Source organism: Pelodiscus sinensis, chromosome 28 (genome assembly GCF_052426305.1).
Source record: "Pelodiscus sinensis isolate ZL-2025 chromosome 28, ASM5242630v1, whole genome shotgun sequence".
Taxonomy (NCBI): Eukaryota; Metazoa; Chordata; order Testudines; family Trionychidae; genus Pelodiscus; species Pelodiscus sinensis.
This window is the reverse complement of record NC_143079.1, coordinates 11,782,460-11,808,126: the sequence shown is the minus strand read 5'-3', so window position 1 is coordinate 11,808,126 and position 25,667 is coordinate 11,782,460. Positions and strand designations below refer to the sequence as shown.

The window sequence follows — 25,667 nt, the reverse complement described above, 5'->3', positions numbered from 1 at the left end:
CTCTTTGGAGGCTTTGTATGCTCTTGGTTCCCCGATGCTCTCTCCAGCTGGAGGGCAAGGAGTTAGAATTTAGAAACAGGGACCTTGGCAGGTGATCTAGTCCAGCCCCTGCACTGAGGCAAGGCCACAAAACAGACCATCGCTGACAGGTGTTGCCCACCTTTCTTAAACACCAACCACAAGGAGATTCTACAGCTGCACTTGGAAGCCTGTTCAAGGGTTTAGTTAGAGAGCGTCTCCTAATATCGACCCGAAATCTGGCATGTTGCAGACTAAGCCTGTTGTTACTTGTTCTGCCTCTCGTGAACATGGAGCACAACTGATCAGTGTCGTCTTCCTAACAGCCCTGACTAGAGAGACTGTTCTCAGGTCCCTCCTCTGTCTTCCTTTCTCGAGACTGACAATGGGTGTGGACAGGTTCCTGTGCATTTCACCATGTCTGTTGCTCTCCTCTGGCCCCTGCCCAGCACTGATCCCAGGACTTCAGCTGAGGCCTTCTCCGTGCTGAGTGGAGCAGGATGACAACCTCCCATATTACGGACCACGCTCCTGTTAATGCCCCCAGAAAGAGATGAGCCTTTTCCACCATTGCATCACATTGTTGGCTTGTATTCGGCCACAATGACTGGTCCTATGGTCCACCCACTTCTTCCCTGATTACTAATCGTGTGTTTGGTTTTCCCTTCCTGTGTGCCACAGTTCGCTGCTGTCTTTGAGTTCCATCTTGCTGCTCTCAGACGATTTCTCCTGTTTGTCATGGACGGTTTGAGTTCTTACCTTGGCCTCCAACATGCTGGCAAAGGGTTGTGTCATGTACCTTACTCCTACTTGCCCCTCGGGCAGAGTGGCCTGATACCATTGTTGGTGGGAGCTCTCTGAGCACTGCAGAGTTACACCTTTCACATGAAAGGCAGGCCTTCATTTCCTCACCTGTGATGCAGAATGCGCCGGGGCTGAGTGGTGTGTTAACATTCCCTCCCCACGTTTTCTTCTCCCTGGACACCATGGTACAAGCCATGAATTCTGGGTTCCAGTGAAGATCACATGGGTACAGATCAGCAGTGGAATGCAAATGGGCAAGATGTGGTCCTGAGGAAGGGTGGTCTGGTGGTTCATTATCACTTCTCTTCCCCTAGTGCCCGGGGGGCAGGGATCATGAGGGTCCCATTTTGCTAGGAGCTGTGCACACCATGTGTGCTCCAGAGAGCTTTCAGACTGGGTGTCAGGGCTCAGCAGCGGTGGGGAGGGATGGGTGGAGGGTAGGTGCATAGGAACTAGGGATGTGGATGACTGGTCGCGTCTTCCCCCCTTGCTGCCTCTCTGAGAAAGAGGCAGCAAGGGTGGGGGAGAAGAGGAAGGAATGCTTCAAAGCGGCAGTGCTGCCTGGAGTCTGGGGTCAGACCTTGGGCTCCGTGTGACGACGCCGCTTTGAAACGCCGCGTGGGGCCCGGGCTCCGCCGCTTTGAAATGCTGCGTGGGGCCCGGGCTCCGCTGCTTTGAAATGCCGCGTGGGGCCCTGGCTCTGCCGCTTTGAAATGCCGCGTGGGGCCCTGGCTCTGCCGCTTTGAAACGCCGCGTGGGGCCCTGGCTCTGCCGCTTTGAAACGCCGCGTGGGGTCCTGGCTCTGCCTCTTTGAAATGCCGCGTGGGGCCCGGGCTCCGCCGCTTTGAAACGCCGCGTGGGGCCCTGGCTCTGCCGCTTTGAAACGCCGCGTGGGGCCCGGGCTCCGCCGCTTTGAAACGCCGCGTGGGGCCCGGGCTCCGCCGCTTTGAAACGCCGCGTGGGGCCTGGGCTCTGCCGCTTTGAAACGCCGCGTGGGGCCCGGGCTCTGCCGCTTTGAAACGCCGCGTGGGGCCCGGGCTCCGCCGCTTTGAAACGCCGCGTGGGGCCCGGGCTCCGCCGCTTTGAAACACCGCGTGGGGCCCAGGCTCCGCCACTTTGAAACACCGCATGCAGCACAGGGCCAGCAAGCAACTGCTTGAGTCCCCTGCTGGCCCCGTGCTCCCCGCAGCACTTTCGCCTTTCAAATGTAGCAACAGCCCTGTGGTCATTGCTACACTTCAAAGGCAGAGGCGCCCTTATTGGCTAATTGAATTCGATTAGCCAATTAATCTAAATTTAACATCCCTAAGAGGAACAGTGCAGCAGAACAGTGGCGGCCTTGGCTTGCCTGTGTGATGCCTGACGGGGGAGGAGATTGGACAGAAGCAGGGAGTCTCTGCCGCAGACCCCTGTGTGCTTTGGGCATGCCACATGACCACGTGTCCGTACCTTGAAGGGGGGGCTGGGCTTTCGTCTCTGTGAGCCCAGTTCCTCATTTGCCCTGGGGCTCCCAGGGTGGCCTGCCTTGCAGGGTGTTGCATGAGCACCAAGGAACAATGGCCGTGCAGTGCTGATGCCTCGCAGTCACACTGCACACTGCAGTGATGGCTGGAGCAGGGCCTGGTGCTCAGCAGCTGAGCTCTAGACCCAGCTGTAAGAAGGAAGCTTTGTGTGCCTTTGGACAGTCACTCTGCCTCTCTCTGGGCCAGGTTTCCCCCCGGTGAAATGGGGATTCGTGCTGGGAGCCTGGCGTTCGCACTGTGTTTTGGGAATGAAAACCTGTCAGCAAGGGTGTTATTGCTGCAGGGCTCTGCATGGTTCTCGGTGCAGAAAAAGACAGGGCCCTTGACTGCCCTGCCCTAGAGCATGGCGAGCTCATTCTGGATACAGCCATTGTAGGCACAAGGAAATCGGGTCAGAAGTGGGTGGTCAGGAGAGCGAGGACAGTCCAGCAGCCAGGGATGGGACACGTGAGGGGAGGGCTCTTTCCCACAGAGAGTTCTTTCCCGGTTGTGTCTGGTGGGCCATGCTCAGGATCAGCATATTTGGGAGAGGAAGGAATGTCCCACCACATACTGACAATTACTGTCACCTCAGCAAATGGTTTGCCAGCTGCAGGCTGGCGGCTTGTGTCTGTAGCAGTCAGGAGTCACCATTGTGGTGTCCTGATGACCGGTCTCCCTTGCTCTGTCCAGTGATGATAACTATTCTGCCTCGTGCATATCGGCTTCTCTGTGTATTGTGTTGACTTTGTGCAAGCAGTCAACGCAGCAGACTCCGAGAGAGCTCCCAAAAACCACACGATCAGATAAGGATCGAAGGCGCCCTGCCAGGTTTCTTGTCAAACCAAGTACAGTAATAGTTGTCAGTAGACTCTGCCGAACCACTTGTCGACCCAGTGGTGTCTACACTGGGGCTTGGGTCAGAGGAAACATCAATTGAATACCGAAGCTTTGGCAAGCTGCTAATCCCTTTCTCAGCCCCACAGACCGTGACAGACTAACACTGCGGTGAACATGTCCCTCTTCATTCTAGGTAACTAACATGGGCTATTTTCAAACAGCCCTTTGGCAGATCTTTAATCAAATGCCAATTTGTTATGAGGGATCTTTTCAGGAGCCCACACCAGGAGCCTGTAATGCAGAGAGAGATCTTGCTCCATGTTCCTGTGTCCTGTGGTGTTTTCAGAGCTCACACCTGACTCTTCCACACACGCTTGTACAAACGTGAAAACGTCCTTCGTGTGCCTCGGTTTTCAAAGGGAGAGAAATCTCAGGTGGGATTTCAACTCTTAAGTCCTTGGGATGGTTCCCAGGTGGATGGAGGGTTCTTGCTGCCCCTGTCTGACCTCTAGAAATACCACAGATGCATATGGGAACTTGGACTGTCACACCCTTATATATGACAGGAGCCCGGAGGAGACTGGTTTCTAAGGGTGTGTCTAGACTGCAGGGTCTACACTGCCGCTGAGTTCTGTTGACATAACGTCGACAGAACTCGGCAGTTTTGTCGACAGCTGTAAACCTCATTCTACGAGGAGTAACGCCTTTTATCCACAGAATTCTGTCTACAGAAGGCGTTATTGCACCTACACTGTCCTTTGCGTCTACACTGCCATGTCGACAAAGCGGCTTGCTTTGTCGTCAGAACTGGATGTAGTCTAGACGCTCTTTGTCGACAGTATCTGTTGACAAAACTTCTGTCGACAAAAGCCTGTAGTCTAGACAAACCCCCAGAGTCTAAATAAAATGCAAACCTCAGCCAGGCAGGCCCCAAAAGCCTCTGTCTCCCAAGGACCCCGGCGCTGGCCCCTCCTTGCCCAGTCGCACCATCCTCACGCTGCAGCTTCTCTCTGTCAAAAGGCAAAATGAAGAGGCGAACCCAGGTTGCTCTAGCCCTGACACAGCTCCCCATGACGCACTAGTGCGAAGAAAACGGAGCACAGCTCAGTTAATATTCTCCCTTGGCTCCAGCACTGCAGCAGCTTACAGAGCAGGGCTAAAGGCCAGGCATGGCTACCATGGAATCAGTGCTGAGGGGCCTGAGGGGTTGGGGGCAGCGTGGGGCACTTGCACATTTCAACCGGTGTAAATGTGGGATTCCCTGTCACCTGACGTCTTTAAAGCCTGACTTGAGCGCTTGAGTAGCTCAGCCAGAGGTCAGGAGCTGGGATCACCATGGGGCAGAGGGAGCAGCAGGAAGGTGCTGTAGAGAATATGCCTGGGCATGTGTCCTTCTGTGTGTACATGGGAGTGGTGCTAACCTCGAGGCACCAGGGATCGGTTTCACATCTACCCTTCTGTGTCCTCTAGTTCCAGTCTCCTCTGAGCAGCCAGAAGGGCCTGAGAGAGAAGACATGAGAATGCAGCTGAAGCGACATCAGCCCCCAAGCCCGACACACTGCAGCAAATCCTCCAAGCGAGCTAAAATCAAGGTGACCATTGTCTCCCATGGAGAAGCTGCAGGCACGGGGAACGGAGCATCTCTCCTTGCACCGCCAGAAAGTGAGTCCCAGTTCTGGAACCGCTCTTTAGGCCCGAGGCTCCCATTCAGGAGTCAGACGTGGGGAGAAGGCTGTGGTGAGCCCAGACCAGCTCCGGCTCCGAGGATGAGTCTGCTGACAAAGATTGAGCCAGAGGGGGCAGGAACTTTCTTTTTCAAGGCTATAGACACAGCAAGCAGCCCAGGTGGTTCCAGGTGCCTGGGACTGGGGGCCCTTGGGGAAGGATGGTGACTGCCGACCCATAATCGACTGCACACAGCAGAGCCTACGGTTCTAGAGTCGTTCAGATGGCATGTGCCGGGGAAAGGCTGCTTGAGTGGGGGCATAACTGAGGTTTTCCTCGTGTGAATGACGTTGGGCAGTCGGCTGAGCTGAGAGGGAGGGAGATGATCTTTTCACTTTCCTCTGAAGCTTCAGGACACTGGTCTTGAGGGACACTAGGTCTGGTTACGCTTTGCAAATCTTAAGTTCTGTGGCTTGCTTAAGTGTCCCTTCTACCCCAATGCCGTAGAAGTGGCGACAAAGGATTTCCAAACAGTTGGGATCTCTCTGCAAAGGTCTTGCCTGAGACTCGCTCCTGCCATACCGGAAGGACCATGTTGGCATTTGATGCTCGCTCCCGCTGGAAGAATCTCTGTGTAGTCTCTGCATAGAATCATTTCTGCTCTGCTGATCCCCTTTGAGCACTGCAAGAGCCTGAAATCTGTCAAATGCACCTTTTATATGTACATGTGCAAAACCCTGCTGCTCTCTGGGCTTCGGCTGGGGTCTGGAAACCTGCTGTGATGTGAGCTGCAACCCGATGAGCTGCCGTCCAGAGAGAGCTGGAGTGTGGCCACTCCAGAGAGGAGGCCAGGAATTGTTTCCTTATTGTAACCACTGTGCATTAAGGAAACTGTCTGTTGTGGTAGGCCAGGGTGATGCATAGCAGGACTTCTGCTTGGAGACCAAAAAATAACTTGTGAAGGGTAATGGCTAGTGAGTAGTTAGTGGGCAGTGTAGGACTGAAAAGGTCAGCACGCCATTCCAAAGCCCTGGGAAATCAGAGATTTTTTTCAAAGCTGTAAAGTAAATGGATCCATTTTGAAACATTTCTTGGTTGATTTAACAGTTGATTTTACTGTGAAAATTAACTAATGAATATATTGTGGCTTAACTTCTAACAGCTTTGAAAGTCTCTGATTTCCCGGATTTTTTTTTTAATTTTCAAAACTTTATTTCTTTTCACAGAAAAAAAATGAAATGCAGAAGTAAACATGAACCAAACAAGAATTCCCTCTTACCGTGCGTGAGCAGGAGGAATACACAGGACAAACGCATTTGTATCCCAAACACTGCAATAAACAAATATTGTAACTCACCGGCCTTTCTGTGTATTTTGTAAAGTGTCTCAACAGAATGCTTACAAAATCAACCACTAGAAAACCGGCGTGGGTTCAGTCCTCCACTGAGGCAGCAGGACAGTATGGAAGGGAGGAAGCGGGGCAAGAGAAGGAGAGGGTTAGTAGAAGAGGATTAGCGAAATTCACCAAGATGCTTGCATCCCGTGCTGGACACTTAGTGTCCAGCGCTTTCAAATGGTGAAGCTGATCCCCTCAGTCCTGTTGTGCATCATGAGTGTCACGGTGGCAGCTCCCTGGTTTTATTAGTGGTTCTGTTCTGTTTGCGGTCCCTGGACGGACTCCCTCCCCTGTCGTGGGCCGGAGAGTATTTGGGACTGCAAAACATGCCTCGGGCAGCAGGATGAGCTCGCTTTCCCCGGTGGTGCTCTGTGCCGCTGGGTTATGCGATAGCAGGGGCTCCCCACAGGCTGGACTCGAGCAGATCTTTACGTCTCGTTTTTCTTTCCCACAGTTGTGGCAGGAAAGCCCCCGAGCGTGACCGTAGGCCAGTCTGGCTCAGGCATAAAGGAGCTCACGGGATTACTTACCACCCCCAAGTGAGTGTATCGTTTTATTTTTAATCAGTGGCTCTCTGAGGGAGCTGAGCCAGTCGCAGGTGGGGCTCCAGCGTCTGCCACCTCCTCCCATGTAGAGTGCAAGAGGCCCAGTTCTGTGTCGGACTCCTGAGGAGCAGGCGGCACCCAGCTCCCCGGGCTCTTTGTTGGGGTTGACTCCTTTCAGGCCAGTCCTGGGATGTGTTGGCAGAGGCGATAGACTCAGACCTCCATGGTCTGGTGAGACTGGTAGTACTGTCTCTATCCTCTCCTGCCTTCATTCCAGGCCTGGCCCAGCCTTCGTCTCTGCCTGGTGCCAGACACTCGCTCCACCAGGGCTGGAGGAATTTGTAAAGTAATTCTCCTTTGAAATATCCCTGGGAGTTTCTTGTTGGGCTGCCTCTGGCTTCTCATCTCCCATGGGGCTGCTCTGGTTTGCTGCACACCCACCTTTAACTAGGAACTGGAGGCAGGATCTGGAAAATAAAACATGCTCTAAATTGAGTGGTCCCTTTAACGCCAAAGGTGGAGTCTGCATAGCACCGGGTGGGCGTGGCATCTCCCACCCCACGGCTGCTGCTCGGAGCTTGCCACAGTGACATTTCCAGCCTCCGCCAGCCCTTCCAGAAGGAAAGTGGCAGTGGGCTGTAACCTTCACCCTAGGAATACATCCCTCAGAGCCTCGTGTCACGGGCGTGCGCTGGCATTGTGTCTCTGCTTGTCTTCCAGGCTGAATGCTGCAGTGGAAACCCCCTCGGCCATGGTCCCTAGCAGCACAGCTCCCAGCCCCTTCCATTCCTTGCAGAGCAGGCTGGTGGCCAGCAGTGCCCACTGCAGGCAGGCCCAGCCTAGCAGCGCGCTCCAAGGTACCTGCCTTTTTCTTTATCCCTCCTACCCCTGGCTTGGGAGTGTGCAGAGCAGCCCCAGGCTGCACATGGCGGCGTTTCCCTGCCTTCACCTTTGTCGTAACCCAGTGGCTTCGTCAGGAGCTAGGGAGTGATCCTGGTGGAGAGTGGAACCTGGGGCCAGGCCCTGTCTCCACTGCGGGCGGAGGCGTTAGATTGGGTGCAGTTATTTCAGCGCATGGTCCATATACAGCCACGTCCCTTTCGGGTCAGCTTTGGCAAATCACCCCCTAGAAAGAGGGGAAGCAGTCCAAAGTGGTTTGTTTTGGCCCATTTTGAAGTGGAATATTTCAGGGTTTTTGTTTGGAAACAGTGTTTGGTTTAATAATTTAGCTTGTAACAAAAAAGGGTGGAAGATGCCCCAAAATGCCAGAAAAAAATTCCTGCTCGAGAGACCGCTCGCAGGGAGATCCAAGGGCTCCCACAGGTCAGGAGACACTGTGACTGTAGGGCACAGCCTCCGGCCGCAGCTTCTCCACCAAGGATGAGAAACTGGCTCGTTGTGGCAAATTATTCCCCAGCCTTGTTTACTTTCAGGAGCAGCATCCGCAAGCAGCCTCCTGCAGGGACTGAGCTTCAGCCTGCAGGACATCGGCACCAAGGCCTCAGCCCTTCCAGCCAGCGTAGCATCCGCGGGGCCGTCCATACAGGTAGGCAGGCACGGGCTCTCCTGGAGAGAGGGAAACGGGAGGCGGGGATGATGCCTTCTCCACAAAGACCCTGCTGCCTGGAGGCCGGGGGCAGTGGTAGCTGAAGGGATGTGGAAAACGGGTGTTCTGGCTCAGGAGGCGCTGAAACCTGGGCTGTGAGAGGAGTCGTCGGGGCCTTTTCCATGCCTGCTTCTCCCCATCCGCTCCAACAGGGGCAGCCCACAGAGACAGTGCCAGCGCCAGCCTGCAGTGCTCTGCCTGTGGAGCAGCCTCCATTCTCAGCAAGGCGTCCGCATGGCTGCCCCTCCACTGTAAAATCCAGGTGTCCATGGGGAAAGGGCCGAACGCCATCTGCCCTGGGGCTGAGACGCACTAAGTCCCCTGGACAGCCAGAGAGCAGGGCAGGACACCTCCCCCTTCCCCTGGTGCTCATCACACGTGCCTGGCCTTTCCTCGCAGACCTCGGCGGGGAAGACACCGGCGCCTGTCCAGAGTCTCAGTGCCATAACCACGGGCACTGGGACAATTGTCCGCACCATTCCAGTGGGCACGTCCTTGTCGTCTCTCAGCGCCTCGGGGAGTGGGAAGCCTACGGCAATTCACCAGTTGTTGACCAACGGCGGGCTGGCCAAGCTGGCCAGCAGCCTTCCTGGCTTGGCTCAGATCTCCAACCCAGCAGCAGGTAAGGGCTAGGGTAGTGCTGGTGGGGCATTGTGGGATGGAGAGGCAGGCCACCTCCCCACCCTGCAGGGCCACCTGCTTTCAGACTGGGCAGCATTGCTAAGCTTGTTTGCTGTTCAGAGTGCTGTGTGAATGCTGGTGTCCCCTCCCGGCAGGCTGCCCCTGTGGAGACAGGCACGTGGAGAGGGAGCCGGCGGCAGAGCTGGGATCTGTTGCCACGGACCATGAATCCTCCCCAGTAGGAGTCGATCTTCATTGGGCACCTGGGGCGTGTCTAAACTTCCTTTTTTCGAAAGAGGATATGCAAATTCTCACTTTCGAAAAAGGATCTTTTGAAAGTGAAAGTAGTCTGGACACGGTTTTGGGGGGGAAAAACCCCTTTTTCAAAAAAACTGTGTAAACCTTTTTTAAGGAAGAGCGTTTTTTTTTTGAAAACGTGTTTTTTTCCCGAAAAAAACCGCCTCCAGACTACTTTCACTTTCAAAAGATCCTCTTCAAAAGTGAGATTGGAAGAAGATATGCAAATTCCTGCAGGATTTGCATATCCTCTTTTGAAAATTCTACATAGTCTAGACATAGCCTTGGTTGAAGGCCCCTTTGCATGTTCCTTGATATCAGGCTGACTCAGACCTCACATGGTTGAGATTGGCTTGCACACAGGGCCAGGGCTGTTGGTCCCTGAGTCCCCTCATTCCTAGAGCATTCCAGGCCCCAGAGAGCCACGGTCCAGCAGGGGCTCTCCTTGGAGGTGGCAGACTCTGCCCTGTCTTTCTCCCCCGCCCCGCCTGGGGGAACTCGCATTACTCCTGGGCTCGTCCAGCCCTGGGTCGGGGGGTCTGGATAGCACTGCCAGCGACTGTGGAGAGCTGAGGTTGGGCTTTCCCAGCGGGGCGTGTGCAGTGCGTGTGCTGGGTCGGGCACTGAGATCCTGGCCACGGGGCTCGTTCGGTGCTGCAGCTGGCGGGCGGCTCTTTGATCTGCTTCTCCGGTCTGGGCGATGTGTGCGCCCGGCAATCGGCCGCCAGCAGTGACCTGCCTCACTCTGTCTTCCAGGCTTGAAGGCTCCGACCACTATTACAGTGACCCTGAGAGGGCAGCCTAACCGGGTCACTCCCCTGAGCCAAGCAGCCGTGGGGACGCTCCAGCCCCAGCTGGAGGAGCAGCAGCTGCAGACGCAGGCACCTCAGGTAATTCTAGGCCTCTGGTCTTAGGCAAAGAGACGCCATTGGGCATATGTAACACTTCCCTGGCCGGCGTTGGCTGACCCACGTGTTGTGTGCAGGCACAGCTGGGCAGGGGCGTGTTCTGCCAGAGGGCCCAGACGCCATGGGGCTTTTCTCAGTAGGGAGGTTTCTTGGTGCGGAAGCCAGGGTGTTTAACCCTTACGATAGCTGTGACCTTGCAGCGCCGACCTAAGGGCATCACGTCAGTCAGCGAGAGCAGGCTGCTTAACGCAGGGTTGTGGCTTCTGCCCATTTTGTTCTTCGCTGGAGTGAGGGCCTGAGGGAGAGCGTGCTGTTCGGGCAGCCGTCCTCCCCGCCACAAACACAGGCCTCCGCCCACAGGACGTATCTGATATTACGTCTCCTCCGCCTTTGGCCAAAGGAAAGTAGCAGGCCAGTGTCTGGTATCAGAGAGGTTGAGAACTACTGCCCTAGAGTAGCCTTTTTCATGGGTCACATTCGCGGCGCTATTTCCGTCGGTGGAATCCCTGGGAGGAGGGATTAGCAGCATGCCAAGGCTTCGGTATTCGGTTCCTCTGCCGTGCGTGACTTTCCTTACTCTAGCCCTTAAATCACAGTGTCTTGCCAGGTGCTGCCCAGATGTGGAGGCGGGCCCAGTGTTTGCAGTGGGGGACTGAGAGGTTTCAAACTCAGGCTGCGCAAGGCCTGGGGAAATGGAAGTTGGTTAGTGGGGCCGGCCTGCACCACAGAGCTCTGTCGCCTTAATGGAATCACTCAGGGCTGTGAGCAGTCTCCCACCCTGTGCAATGTCACTCGGCTGACCCAAGCCCTCATGGAAGCACCACTGGGTTGAGAAGAGGTGGGTTTCCCACGGCACTGGAAGACCCTCCTCTGTCCCTCCAGTGAGCGTGAGCACTGCAGCAGCTGCACTGCGTCCGAGCCAGCCTAGAACCAGCGCTGGATAGGACACATGCAGACTTTCTGCAGAGTCCTCAGGGAGAGTGGCATGGCAGAAGGGGGTGGAGGAAGCTGCCCTGGGCTGAATTCTAACTGAATGTTTCCTAAGTGCCTTTTGTGGAATTTCCCCCGCTCCCTTTGCCGGTACTTTCTGCACCACGTTGTCAGCCGTTTCCGGGGCGGGGGCGGGGGCTAAGCCACCAGCATGCAGCCTGCCAGCTCAGGCAGGGATGGAGTTTGCTGAGGAGATGATGGTACTTGTCAGTGTGTGGTGGGGCCTGGAAACAGGGAGAGTTGGGTCAGGCTGGTCCCAGCTACTTTCCAGGGTGAATCCGGGAGCTGGGGGATAAGGCCCCGGGGAGCGATGTTTGTCCTGACAGTGATGGGGTCGGTCTGAGTGCACAGTTGAGTTCCCTGTTTTGGGGGGCACTAGTGCAGGTGACCCTCCCTGTGGGGGTGCAGCCGGCGACTGGGCCTCTACTGCTCTCCAGCCTAGAGCCTGCTCCTCTGAGACGGCGACCCCAGGCTGCCTCCCACTGGGAGCCCCTGGAGGCGGCTTTGCCTTTGCCTTTGCCTTTGCCTTGTTCCTTCATCGGGGGACTTCAGAGAGAAGGGGCTTCAGAGCCACTTGAAGAGCTGTTGTCACCGCAGGGGCCTTCAGGCTGCAGCGGTGGGCGTGGTCCTGTCTATGTCCTGGGCCAGTTCCCCAGGGTTCCCTGGGAGCTGGGGAGATGTGGCCCCGCTGATTGGTAGAGCACCCCCAGCCGGCAGTGTTAGTGGGGATGGAAGCGGTTAGAGGGAACGTGGATCTGCACCATGTTGTTCTTCCCAGTCATTTCCACCTGTGGACACTCCTCAGGCATCTTGTTTGCCCTTTAAATGCTTGGTCGCTGCTCTCCCAGCTTGTCAGCCTGGCTGCCTTCAGCCCTCTAGTCCAGGTCAGTTTCAGGCTTTTTGCCGGCATGACGTGGCCTGTTATTGTCCCAGCGTGTCTGGGCCTTGGCTGGCTCCTCGAGGTGGGGGGATGGCTGCGTGTGCAGTCACTGTGAGCCCCCTCCCAGTCACATCAGTTACGTTGCCTTGGAGGTCAACATCCAAAGCAGCAAGTGGTGCAGTGGCCCTTAGAGACTAAGCACACTAGAGAGTCGGGAGCGTTCGGGGGTGGGGCCGCTGCCTCCGCTGGGTTGGAGTCTCGGGTTTACAGAACTCTCGTCGGCTGAGCCAGGCGCTGGTTTCCCGGGGCTGGGTGAAGGGCTGAGAAATAGCTGCCCCGAGGTGCCCTAAACACGTGGGCCTGACCGATACTTAATCCGAAAGCTCGGCAGCCCTCTGGCACGTCCAGGCAGAGACTAACTCCAGCGGTGTTCTGAGGGGGGCTGGAGCGGGAAGTGTGACGTAGAGCTGGGTCAGGCAGAGTTCTTGTCTTAATGCCCATGGACAGTTCCTGTAGACGCACAGGTCATGCCTTGTGCATTTCGGCAGGGCTCTAATCAGCTCCACTACTGGGATTGACTTGCATCTGCTTGGACTACTTCAGAAACCTGCTGGGCGAGGGCAGAGGCCCTGAGTTCGCAGGGAGAAGTAGCCTGGCAGAGGGAGAGAGCGGTCGGTCTGGGTAATGAGGGGCTTCCCTGGGTTCTTCCCTGTCTGGGCTCGTTCCTGGCTCAGCAGCTGACCTGCTGCGACACCTGGGCCAAGTCTTTGTGTGTCAGACTGCCTGGTACACGGCTGCTAATAGCCATGTGCATGGTGGTGAGCTGGAGAGACCTCCTATGAGGAGGGGGCCAGTGGAGGGCAGAGAGTGCTGTTATCTAAGTGCTGGACAAGGGAGCATCCAGCCTCAGCGAAAGCCCTGGGAGAGGCTTGGTCTGACAGCTGTGGGAGTCTCCAGGTAAATGCTGGGCTGCTTGGAGGAAGCACGCCCGCGCTGAGATGGGACCCGGGGCAAACCTCCCCCCCACTCGCTGGGGTGTGTCTGCACTGGGGGCACTGGAATCAGCCAACAGACACAGCTCAGAGAAGCAGATTGCCCTAGAGCCTGCACCATATCGTGTGTTAACTGGTGGCCAGTTAATTCCAGGCTCAGCATGCCTCGAAGTGAGTGCAAGCCAGAGAATATGGATGTGGATGGTGCAGGGCAGCCGTGAGCTGGGTACCTAATAGACCTTTCAGGATCCCCTAATTGGGTAGCTCTTTGAGTGATGCTCATGTCCATTCCAGTGAGTGTGCATGCGCGATTGTCGGAAGGCTGTTCCCCTAGCTGGACCCTTGGGGTCGGCTGTGGAGCCCGTGGAGTGGCTGCTGCACCCCCCCTCAGTTCCTTCTCTCCACCAGTGACGGTCATTGCAGCTCTTGCTCTGCAAGACGACCCTAGCTGCGTTTTTCCTGTTTGTGGTTGCTCTTCATAGAAGTGTTGAACACTAGAACTGGAGGTTGTTGAGTCGAGAGCGAGCTGATCGTTTTCGTTGGGGGTTCTCCCCCCTTTTGTTCTCTGTTCAACTTTCCCCCTGGGGCATGCAGAGGGGGTGTAAGAACTAACTCTAATGCCCCTCAGCCCCATCTCCAGTGCTGCACAAGGTGGCCAGGCCAAGTCGGAGCTGGACTCCAGCCAAGAAGGCCAGCATCCACCATTCCCTGGGGCGTCCCTCGGCAGGACACCTCAAGGACAGCACAGGGCCATCGACTCCGGCGTCGGACTCCTCAGGCGAGAAGCCCTGGAAGAGGAGCTTGACCTCCCTTCGACACTGGACACTTTTGAGGAGGCAAGGGACCTCATCGAGATGATCGAGCACATGGGGCACCAGCCTTTGTCCAAGCCCCAGCACCAACACCGAGTGTGGGACATTGTTGGGCACCGGCCCGGACACCAGTACTGCTCCCGGTGCAATCCCGGCACCAGCTCTGGTGCAGCACCGTGGCAAGCCGACTCCATTGCAGCCTCGCTCTCCATCTCCTCGGCATTGTTCCCTGGCCCTGTCGGGCACTGCACCTCCGTGGTCTCGCTCCGCATGGACGTCAGAGGTGGAGTCCTTTGTGTCCTGCAGCGGCTGGGACTGCTTTTGCTCCTGCTCCCATTCCCAGCACTGCCACTGGGACGCCCCCCCCCCCCCCCCCCCCCCCCCCCCCCCCCCCAGCACCACAGGCAGCCTGGCCCACGCAGTGGCTGGCACCAGGGCAGAGGCTGTTCTGGACACCCTGCACCTACCGTCAAGGTCAGGGCCCAGCATTGCGAGTAGCTTCGGTAGCTCCTCCAGCCACTGTCACATCTCCTGAGGCCCCACGGCCCCTGAGCCCGTGGTGGTGCGAGCGCCGCCTCGGCACCTATCTACGCCTGCTGTTGAACCACCAGCGCCTTGTCCCCCCAGGGCCTGCGGGGACACCCAGGAGCGGGAAGGTCAGAGGACCCATCCCCAAGGAACCCTCCTCATCCTCCCCAGAGGAGGTGGCCATGGGCACATCTTCCTCCCTCCCTGCCCCTGGCGTGAGAGCTCCCCAGGACTTCTTGCACCGAGTGTCTCTCAGCCTTGCTGTCCCCACTGAGGAGGTGGTGGAAGCTGCAGACCCTGTGGTGGACATCTGGGCCCCCAGGTCCGTCCAGGGCGGCTTGACTCCTCAAGACAATGCAGTCGGACAGTCTGTTTGTAGCACACCTCCCCCAGCCCCTGCTGCTCCGTTCATTCTTGGCGCATTATCAGAGTTCCAGACCTGCTCCCTGCAGACTCGTGGGGTTTTGAAAGAGGGCAAGATGGCCCTCCAGGCCGCGCTGGACTCAGCCACCAGGTCGATGGCCACGGCCGTTGCCAGGATGCAAACGGCCTGGCTCCAGGTGTCTGGTCTCCCCGCCCAGAGGACCAGACCACCATTCAGGACGATCCCTTCTACTGGGAGCCTGTTTTCTGAGAAAACGGACGCCAGGCTGCACGGTCTTAAGGGTTCTGAGTGGGATCCGTAAGCCATTTAGGTCTCAGCCATCCTCATGCCTCTTCTAGGGCCCCTCTGGGCAGGAGTAACGGCGCAGACAGACTTTCCATTCCTCCGGCCAGGGCCCCAGCCCCCTCAACCCTAAATCCAACCTCCGAGGGTTTGCCCGAGGACGGAGACCAGTCCAGTCCCTAGCGCTCCCCCTGCCCGCCATTTGGCAGTCATCTGCCCCTTTTCTACCGTGCTTGGGCCAGTATTACCTCAGAGCGGTGGGTCCCCAGCGCGACACGGGAGGGATATTCCATTCAGTTCTCTGCCCCTGCCTTCCCCGTCCCTCTCCAGGGACCCTTCTCATGCGCCGTTCCTTACTCGGGAGGCTCAGTCCCTCCTCGAGCTGTGGGCAGTAGAGGTGGCCCCTCGGTATTTCCTTATCCCCAGAGCCAAGGACAGGCTCAGACCCATTATGGGGCTTCGAAATCTGAACTTGATCATAAGGAAATTCAAGTTCTGTTTGGTTTCCATTGCAACCACCATCCGCTCCCTAGATCCTGGGGACTGGCATGCCGCCCGCCACGTGAAGGACGTGTACCATCGTTCCCACACACAAGAGATTTCTCGGGTCACTGGGCACCAGTCCTGTTCGGTCTCGCCACGGCACCGCGGGTGTTCACAAAGTGCACGGCCGTGGTGGCGGCCTTTCTCTGCAGACAACAAGTACAAGTCTTCCCGTCCCTCCAAGACTGGCTCATCCAGGGCTGGTCCCATAGCAGGTCCACCAGCATGTGGCGCTGGCCCTTTGCCACGCTCCGTCTCATTCTCAACAATCCAAAGTCTCAGCCGGTCCTGGCCCAGAGTTCATTGGGGCCCTTCTAACTCGGCCCATACAAGAACCTGCCCGACTCTCAGCATGACAGAGCAATGGGAAGGTGCAGAGCAATGTCGCCCCGATAGTTATTGTAAGTTCAGCTCCATGGCCACCTCCATTGAACACACCAAGTTGTTTTGTAAATCACCACAACTCCTGTTACAGTAGCGGAATGGCTAAGGGAACTGCCCATCCCGTCCTGAACCAGGACCTGCTGTGACCTAGCCAGTGGCCCAGCTTCCTCTGTGGCGTTCCTGGTGCAGGACATCTGCAGGGCGGTGCCGTGGTCCCTGTTCACACCTTCGCCGCCACCCCGCAGGCCCGGGACGACACGGCGTTCTTCTGATGGCAGTGCGTTGGTCTCCAACCTCTCCTCCAGGTAAACTGCTTGCACGTCACCTGTTGGCACGCACGTGGGCGATTGCTCGAAGAAGAAAAAACGGTTCCTTACCTTTGTCACGGTGGCTTTTCCAGAGCTGCTGCGTGTCCATCCCCCCGCTGTCAGAAAGCTGGCAAGAAGGAACCGAGGGGTGGCAGGTCGGCTGAGCCCCATGTTCTGCGCCATGCAGGGGACTTCACAGCCAACCCGCTGGGTATCAGCAGGGGAAGAGCCTTCCGACGACTGTGCTAGCACACACGCCTGTTGGGACCTGCTGAATGGACTTACGCAACGCTGGGTTAACTCTGCAGTTACCAAAATAAACAACTGTGTCTTTCTGGAATGCTCCATTAAGACCACCCCCTGCATCCATCTGCCAGGCCTGGCAGTCACCACACAGAGGGCAGCTGTTGGGAGCAGTTGGTTGCACATGCTGCGCTCAGGGACAGCGCAAAGCCAGACCCCTCCAGGAGCTCCGCAGGGAACGTGAGATGCCTTTGCCGTGTCCCCACTGAACGGCTCCATGCCCAAGGGAGCAGATGCAGCTTTCATGGCCCAGCAGGGCTCAGTTCTGGTGCAGAAGCAAACGTGAACCTGCTGATTCCGTTTGTGTTGCCTTCCTCAGAGGATCCCTGATTGTCAAAATGGTCAGTATTAGCGGCATTTTACAGCTGGGAAACTGAGGCTCAGCGTGGGGCATGGCTTGCCTATGTGACCCACAGAGTCGCTGGTGGAGGTGGCAGTAGAACCACCATCCCCTCTGCTGAGCTCACCCCCCGAAGGTTGGGGGGGGACACTGCTGCAGAACTTGGCTCATCCTCCAGCTGGCAGGGGACTGGTCGGGGGAGGGAAGAGACCCTCCCAGGAAAGCGTGTAGAGATGTGGATTGGACTGGACAGTGACTAGGTCAGGGCATCCCTGCTCTGCTCACGCATAGCGAGCTCTGTCAGGGCTGGGAATGTTTGGCGGCTCTGCCAGCAGTTCCTTTGGGTCTCAACTGCTTTCACCCTTTCAGGCTCCAGACGGCGCATTTGGGTACTTGAGCGCCCCGGCGTCCACTGCCGCCTCTCCTGGCAAGCTGCTGTCTCAGCTGGAACTCAGCACAGCACAGGCGGGCACAGAGATGGCTCCTGCTGACCCCGCGTCCCACCTGACCGCTGCAGCAACGCCGCCTGTAGGTGAGGCGCATGGCAGTCCCGGGGCTCACGCCGCCAGGCCGTGGGTCTATGCCGAGGTGACTCCTGGGGGTGCTGTGGGAGTGTTGCTGCATTGCCAGGCCCCCCAGCTGCCTTGGGCTTTGTTTGTCACTGGTTGGTTTGAGTGCGCGCCACGTCCCCCAAATGCCCAGCTGGTTCTTGGAAGCTGGACTCCCTGGCCAAAGTTCCCAGCTGCTCAGGGTGTGCATTTCTGCCGGCTCTGCCCAGGCGCCCGATGCTGCTTCCCACAGTGACAGCTCCCCTGCTGCGCATTGTTGGCCTGGACTAGAGAGAAGGCCCCAACCCACTGCAGCTCAGTAAGTGTCTGTGGCCCAGGGAGAATCCAGAGCGTACCACCATGCTGCCGTCTGTGGAGCCCTTAGCGAGCTTTGGGGAGACGCGCGTCACCGCCGGCTTGAGTGTTTTGTTCCCGTGGGTTTCCAAGTGAGGAGAAGAGCTCTAGGCTCGGAGCAGACTGGACCAAGCCCCACCAGAGCAGGGTGGAGCTGTGTACTTGTCTGCCTCATTTCTCAAAGACTAAACAAACTGCCTTGGAAATCCCCAGCAGGGAAGTGGCAAACTGCTCTTTTCTTTCTCGCCTCACTCTGTGTTTCCCTGCAGGGCAAGGCTGTTGGCAGAAAGCTTTCGTGTGCCCCGTGGCCCTGTCCCAGTGCTTGTCTAGTGGCCAGAACTGGAGTAGGTGCTCCGGAGAAAGCAGATACAGCCCCTGCCCTTCCGAGTGTGCAGTTGAAATAACCAGGAGATACAAGCAGGACAGAGGGGTGGAGATGGAGGACAGAGGCGTGGTTTTCAACAACGCAGTCTAGGATTTTCCATACCAGTTCAGCCCTCTTGGTTCCGTTTCAGTGAGACACTGCCCCAGTGGGCATGCCATGTTGACACGTCAGTGGGAGGAGAGCACCACTCCCACCCAGCGTACCTTTTCTCAGTCGTCTGTGGTGGCCCTGGGGTTGGCCATGTTGGGTGACAGTGTGGTGGCCCCGGCAACAGCCAGAGCCATGCAGGTTCCTCTCCTGCTACTCCATTTAGTGACTCAGGACATGCCGAACTTCCACTTTCTTTGTGGCAGTCGCTTGTGCTCAGACGAGCCTTGAGGTGCCATGATGTTAGGGAGCTGCAGGTGCTGCCCGACATCTCAGCATTGTGGGTGCCAGGTGGGCCGGGTCCATCGCTGGCTTGAGAATGCTCCTGCTGCAGAGAATAGCTGTCAGGACGCCCGCAGGACACTTCCTCCCACAGCGGCGTCCCTGTGCTTGGCGCTCACTGCACCGGATCCTGCCTCCTGGCCTCAAAGAGATCGGTGACCTGGGCTGAGGTCAGCTGGTGGGGGAGGGGAGCTCATCTGACCCCAGGTAATTGCCACGGTGGCATCTCTTAGCCTTTCTGCTCCCTGAGAATCTGCAGGGCTGGCTTCTGTACCAGTACTGCAGGCACGGCATGACCCATGAGCGAGGGCTGAGGTAATGCCTAATGCCCCCAGTCCCTCGCTGCTGCTGGAGGCCATATGAGTACGATCTCAGTTGATCACGGTGGATTGTATAGCACCAGGAGCACTGAAATAGTTCTGGAGTCCTGGCCAGCTTGCACTTGGTGATTATCCAACGAGTTCCTGGGCTGCACTGGAGACAATGTTTTATTTCAGACAGTTGAGAGAGCTACCAGAGGGGAGCTGTTCTAGATTTGATTTTAACAAATAGGGAGGAACTGGTTGAGAATTTGAACGTGGAAGGCAGCTTGAGTGAAAGTGATGGTGAAATCGTAGCGTTCATGATACTATGGAAGGGTAGGAGGGAGAACAGGAAAATAGAGACAATGGATTTCTGGAAAGCAGATTTTAGTAGACTCAGGGAGCTGGTAAGTGAGGTCCCATGGGAAGCAAGACTAAGGAAAAACAACTGAAGAGAGTGGGCAGTTTTTCAAAGGGACATTATTAAGGGCCCAAAAGCAAGCTATTCCGCTGTGTAGGAAAGATGGAAAGTATGGTAAGATCTCATTTTTGCTTAATCAAGAGATCTTACATGATCTAAAAATCAAAAAGGAGTCCTATAGAAAGTGGTACCTCAGTCAAATTACAAAGGAGGAATATAAGCAAATAAGTAAGTATGTAGGGGCAGGATTCGAAAAGCAAAGGCACAAAACAAGCTCAATCTAGCTAGAGCCATAAAGGGTAACAAGAAAACATTCTACAGATACATTAGAAGCAACAGGAAGACCAAGGACAGGGGCTAGGCCCATTGCTCAGTGAAGAGAGAGAAACAGTAACAGGAAACTTGGAAATGGCAGAGGTGCTTAATGACGTCTTTGTTTCGGTTTTCACCAAGAAGATGGATGGTGACGGGATGCCTAACATAGTGAATGCTAGTGGAAATGGGGTAGGTTTAGAAGTTAAAATTTTAAAAAAAAGTTAAAAATTACTTAGAAAAGTTATATGTCTTCAAGTCACCAGGGCCTGATGAAATGCATCCCAGAATACTCAAGAAGCGGACAGAGGAGGAATCTGAACCTTTAGCTATCATTTTTGAAAAATCATGGAAGATGGGGGAGGTTCCAGAAGACTCTTTCTATTCTCTTATTCTCAAAGGGATAGAGAATAAGACAGAGAATATCTTATTGCCTCTATATAAATCCTTGGTACACCCACTTCTTGAATACTGCGTATAGATGTGGTTGCCTTATCTGAAAAAGATGTATTGGCATTGGAAATGGTTTAGAAAATGGTAACAACAATTATTAGGGCTTGGAACGGGTGTTATATGAAGAGAAATTAAAAAGACTGGGACTTTTCATCTTAGAAAAGAGGAGATAAAGGGGGATATTATAGACATGTATAAAATCATGACTGGTATGGCAAAAGTGAATAAGGAAAAGTTATTTACTTGTTCCCATAACATAAGAACTAAGGGTCACCAAATGAAATTAATAGATAGCAGGTTTAAAACAAACAAAAGGAAATTTTTCTTCAATGAGTGCACAGTCAACCTGTGGAACTCCTTGTCAGAGGATTTTACGAAGACCAGGAGTTTAACAAAGTTCAAAAAGAACTAGATAAATTCATGGAGGTCAGGTCAATCAATAATTATCAGCCAGAATGGGTAGAGATGGTGTCCCTAGACTCTATATTTGTCAGAGGCTGGAGATGGGTGACAGGAGAGGGATCACTTGATTCCTGTTCTGTTCACTCCCTCTCGGGCATCTGGCATTGGCCACTGTCAGAAGCCAGGACACCGGGCTAGACGGACCTTTGGTCTGATCCAGTGTGGCTGTCCTTATGACTGGAAAAGGGCAGGTATAGTGCTCATCTATAAAAAGGAAAATAAGAAGAACCCAGGAAACTACAGACCAGTCAGCTTAACCTCTGTGCCAGGGAAGATAATGGAACAAATAATTAAGAAATTCATCTGCAAACATCTGGAAGATAATAAGGTGATAGGCAGGGCTCGCCGAGCCACAGCGAGCCCCGCTCGCCAGCCGCACTGTCTGGCATTCTGCGCATGCACAGATTGTCCGAACCCGGCTCTTCCAGGATGTAACCTGCTCGCCATGGGTGAGTAGATTACATAGATTGTCGAACCCTGGTGATAGGTAACAGCCAGCAGGGATTTGTGAAGAACAAATAATGTCAAGCCAATCTGGTAGCTTTCTTTGATAGGATAAGGACTCTTGTGGACAAGGGAGAAGCAATGGACATGGTATACCGAGACTTCAGTAAGGCATTTGATACTGTCTCACACGACCTTCTTATCAGTAAACCAGGAAGATACAACCTAGATGGGGGCTACTATAATGTGGGTTCATAACTGGCTGGGAATAGTTCTCAGAGAGTAGTTATTAATGGTTCACCATCATGCTGGAAGGGCGTAACTAGTGGGGTTCCGCAGGGGTCTGTATTGTTCAATATCTTCAACGATTTAGATGTTGGCATAGAGAGAGAGGACACTTATTAAGTTTGCAGATGATCCCAAGCGGGGAGGGGCTGCAACTGCTTTGGAGGATGGGGTCATAATTCAAAACGATCTGGGCAAACTGGAGAAATGGTCTGAGGTAAATAGGATGAAGTTTAATAAGGACAAATGCAAAGTGCTCCACTGAGGAAGGAACAATCAGTCTCACACACACAGAATGGGAAGCGACTGTCTAGGAAGGAGTCCGGCAGAAAGTGATCTAGGGGTCAGAGTGGACCACAAGCTAAGTATGAGTCAGCAGTGTGACGCGGTTACAAAAAAAGCAAACATGGTTCTGGGAGGCATTAAGAGGAGTGTTGTGAGCCAGACACGAGACGTCATTCTTCCCCTCTACGCTGTGCTGATTAGACCTCAATTGGCAGGGCTCGCTGAGGGTGCTGTGCAGCGGGAGAGGTCAGGAGTGGAGCCTGAATCTGACCCTTGCACTCCGAAGCTGAGCCGAGCCTCCGTCGGGTCAGAGCAGAGCGCCTGGCCTTCCCACTCCCCCTGCCATCCCAGCGCTGAGCTGCAAGGAGACTGCAGGTCCCAGCTGCCTCTCGAGGCTCTCCTGGGATTTGCGGTAGCCGGAACATAGGCAGCCTGGGTGACAGCTCTCCTCCCTCCCCACGCCTGTACTCTCCAGATGGAGCTGGTGCTCTTGGGGCCTGGCTAGTGCAGTCCAGTGTAGGCTGTGGCCAGCGAGTGAGATGAGCCAGGCGCTGCTGGCCGTGGGCTCTGGGCTAGACTGGAGCTGCAGCACAGTAGCTGGGGGAAAGGCCTCGTTCCTCTCCCACAAGCATCTGGCAGTGCCCAGGCCCCTGCAGGACATGCTGTGAGTTAAGGAGAGAGGCTGACGAACCTTCCTGCCAGTGCAGGGCATCAGTCGCAGCTCCGGGCCCTGTGATTTCCATGCAGTGTCTGCGGATTCCCAGGCCAGGGGCTCATGGAGCTTACCCTGGCCCAGACCACGGCTAGAAGGCTCTGGGGAGCAGACTGGTTGTGCCCCTCCACTGAGGGAGACCCACTTTCCTCTTGTCCAGCGTGGTTGCAGTTTGGGGGCTACTTTGGGTCCTTATCTGCTTGTGGATTTTCAGCTGGCATGGGGGTCCCTGGTCTGGCGCTCGGGGTGATTTTGTGCCATGCTGCGGGGGCTCCCGGCACGTACCCTGCTCTACACAGTAACGGGCCCACTGAGCAATGCTCGGCTTTCAGCCTGGCTCTCCTGCCCCGGCTGCCACAGGCTTGGCCCGGAGACACGGTGCAAGGCGCAGGGGAGCACTGAGCTGTGTTTGTCCCTCTGTCCACACAGTGACCACCAGCAGCCCCATGAAAATGCTGTACGTCATGTCTGACGCCAGGCTGTCTGCGCTCACCAAGTCTGTGATGGCTGAGGCTGCCTGCGCCCCCCTGAAACCTGCGGGAATCCAGGCTCCCTCCTCGTCTGCCTGCTCGTCCTCCACCAGCTCACCCTCTGGGGCCGTGGCCTTCCCTGCTGCCACGGCAGCCAGCGCCCCGAGCCCGCCCTGCAGCCTGGTGCATTCCAAGGGGGGCCCCGCTCTGCAGAACGCGGCCAAGACTCTTCTCCTGACCTCCGCGGTGGCAGCGAAGGGGGACGGGCCCCTGGGCCGCAGGGCGGAAAAGGTCGGCCACACGCTGGGGGCAGTGGAAACCCTGGGGAAGGTGCCCTCTGTGGTAGACAACGGGAGCACCATCCTCCACACCAGGGAGACTTTGGGAAGCAGACACTTGCTGCCACAGGGCATGCTGCCAGCTGGGGCTGGCACCACCCTTATAACGCTGGGCAGCAGCCTCAGCCCCTCTCTCCTGGCAGCAGCGGGGCCCCCCGTCAGCCAGAAGCCATAGTGGGTTCAGCACTGCTCTGCCATGAATTGGAGTTTTGCCGTTGGGATGAACTAGCACTGCTGGCCCGGACGGGGCCGCGCGGACGTTTCTTTTGGTTTGGGGGTTTCTGTTGCCGTTTAATAAAACGTTTTTTTTCCACTCGCGGGCTCTTCATTGAGGCGTTCTCCTTTCAGAGCTGCCTGGCCTGGACATCACCAGGCAGGTGTTGGCTGTTTATAGCCTCTTTCAGGGAGGGGCTTCAGAGCGCCCGCAGGACCTGCGAGTGGAGTAAACAGGCTCTTCCTTTGGCTGGGTGCAGCCGTGTGTTACACACGGGCGTGTGCGCCCAGGGCCTGGGTGGAGAGTTGGGGTTCGAGCCCCTCCCCTGGCTATTTGAGAAGCGCTGCCTGTCGGCGGGTTGGTCCCTTCCCCCTCCCACTCCCCTGGTCCTTCTCGCATGACCAGAGAACAGCCGTCCCCACTGCACGCCCGGAGCTGCAGCCGGTTCAGTGCCAGGCAGCGTGAACCCCGTTTCCTTTTCCCTTGTCCCCGCTGGCCCCAATGTATATAGCAATCTCAGCCACACCGTACCCCCCCGACAGGAGTATCCAGCCATTGTCTTGCCCCACCTTACTTGGGTTACACCCTGCAATATGAGTGCTACAGAAGACAGAGAATCCGAACCCCTGGAGAAGTGGGGCGCAGAGCCACGGAAGAGTAACAGAAGGAGGGTTTCACAACCCCCGCTCTTGACAAGTGGGTCCTTCTTGACCCACGTTTTCATCCAGTCTCCAAGCTCTTCTATTTTGCTGCAGGTGATGGGCCCGGTGGGCTTTGTCTCAGCCCCGAATTGCCTTATTCAGTGTGAGTGGCTAGGGCAGGGCGCGAGGAGGAATGGGCACAGGAGCAGCTGGGTCTATTCCGTGGGGAAGGGGTTGGGATGCCAGATGTGGGCTGTAGTCAGGAGGCACTTACCGAGGAGGCTCACGGCCAGCAGGTCCCTCAGGCAAGCTCCCTGCCAGCCATGGCCTCGCGCCGCTCAGAGCGGCCGGCTGCAGGGCCGAGTGCTGCTCTTGGGCGCTGCCCACGAGGCTTTGCGTGGTGCCCTGCCTCCAGGACATTTCGCAGCCCCCCAGCCAGTGGTGTGTCCATTACCAAGAGCGCCTTTGAGCTGCCGTTTATGGGCAGTTCTCTCCTTGCCCATCAGCAAGGCCAGGGGCAGCGTCACTACCTTTTCCTGTGGGAATACAGGGCTCCTGGTGACCTTGCTCAAATTTAAGCGGCTGTGTCTAGACTGGCAAGTTTTTCCGCAAAAGCAGCCACTTTTGTGCAAAAGCTTGCCAGCTGTCCACACCGGCTGTTTGATTTTGCGCAAAAGCACTGACATTCTACTGTCCGAAATCAGTGCTTCTTGCACAAATGCTCTGACGTTCCCGTTCGGGCAAAAGCCCTTTTCCAGAACTGTGTTTGCGCGAGAGGGTGCAGACGCTAAAAACTGTTTTGCACAAAAAAGCCCCGATGGCGAAAATGGCAATTGGGGCTTTTTTGTGCAAAACCGCGTCTAGATTGGCACAGACGCTTTTCTGTAAAAAGTGCTTTTGCTAAAAGCGTCCGTGCCGGTCTAGACGCTCTGTTCCACAAATGCTTTTAACGGAAAACTTCTCTGTTAAAAGCATTTGCGGAAAATCCTGCCAGTCTAGACGCAGCCAAGCAAGTTCAATGGCAATTAGTCAAAATCCTGTGGTATCCCCCCAGACATGCTATAAAAACTCCCAGGCCCAGCAGGGAAAGGGGGACGTGGGGGCTCAGGTATAGGTGTAGCCAGCGTTGACTGGTGCTTATCCTGTGTCCTGAGCCCCTGCTCACACCCCCAACCCTGACTCCTGTGTACTCCCTGCCCTGAGACTGATGGCCTAGCCCCTGCTGTGACTCCTGCACCCCTCTTCACCCCAACTCTCTTCACTGAGCCACTCCACACACACCCAGCCCTGTGCCTGAGCCCCCCAGATTCCACATCACACATTTCTTACAGGGACTCCTGTGTAGCCACCCCCCTGGCGGGGGCCTGGGGTAGGACCTTGGGGGTTGGCAATGCAACAGCGCCCAATAAGAAATGGAAGTTACTTTCACCCCGGAGCAGCTCATACCCGCAAGGGGCTGGCCCAGGGGCAGGACTTGTCCTGAAGGGAAGGGGTGGGTGTGGCAGTGATGTCACAAGGGCCTTTTGTAGCACCTCAGCTTATTGGTTAAAGGAAGCAGGGAGGTGATGACCTCATAGAGAGTCCATGACAACGGCCAGGTGGGACAGGCTCAGAAACATACTCCCCCCGCCCGCCCTGCCTCCAGGCTGTGTCACGGGAAGTC

The 25,667-nt window shown here is 56.0% G+C and overlaps 1 protein-coding gene across 8 annotated transcripts in view; it reads left to right on the top strand.

Moving 5' to 3' along the window:
* The window catches only part of KANSL3 (KAT8 regulatory NSL complex subunit 3), a 73,295-nt gene extending 49,833 nt beyond the window's left edge, over positions 1 to 23,462 (top strand). For 5 of the 8 annotated variants that reach the window (XM_075910942.2, XM_075910941.2, XM_075910940.2 and 2 more), the window contains 8 exons: positions 4,635 to 4,826; positions 6,680 to 6,764; positions 7,491 to 7,627; positions 8,204 to 8,316; positions 8,776 to 8,998; positions 10,051 to 10,184; positions 17,319 to 17,481; positions 22,771 to 23,462. In XM_075910942.2, the coding sequence (XP_075767057.2) occupies positions 4,635 to 4,826; positions 6,680 to 6,764; positions 7,491 to 7,627; positions 8,204 to 8,316; positions 8,776 to 8,998; positions 10,051 to 10,184; positions 17,319 to 17,481; positions 22,771 to 23,324 (1,601 nt within the window). In that variant the 3' untranslated portion in view covers positions 23,325 to 23,462. Of the gene's footprint in view, positions 1 to 4,634; positions 4,827 to 6,679; positions 6,765 to 7,490; positions 7,628 to 8,203; positions 8,317 to 8,775; positions 8,999 to 10,050; positions 10,185 to 17,318; positions 17,538 to 22,770 lie in introns of all 8 variants that reach the window. The other 3 variants (XM_075910945.2, XM_075910944.2, XM_075910946.2) reach the window with 3 other exon arrangements.
* Positions 23,463 to 25,667: the final 2,205 nt, after the last annotated feature.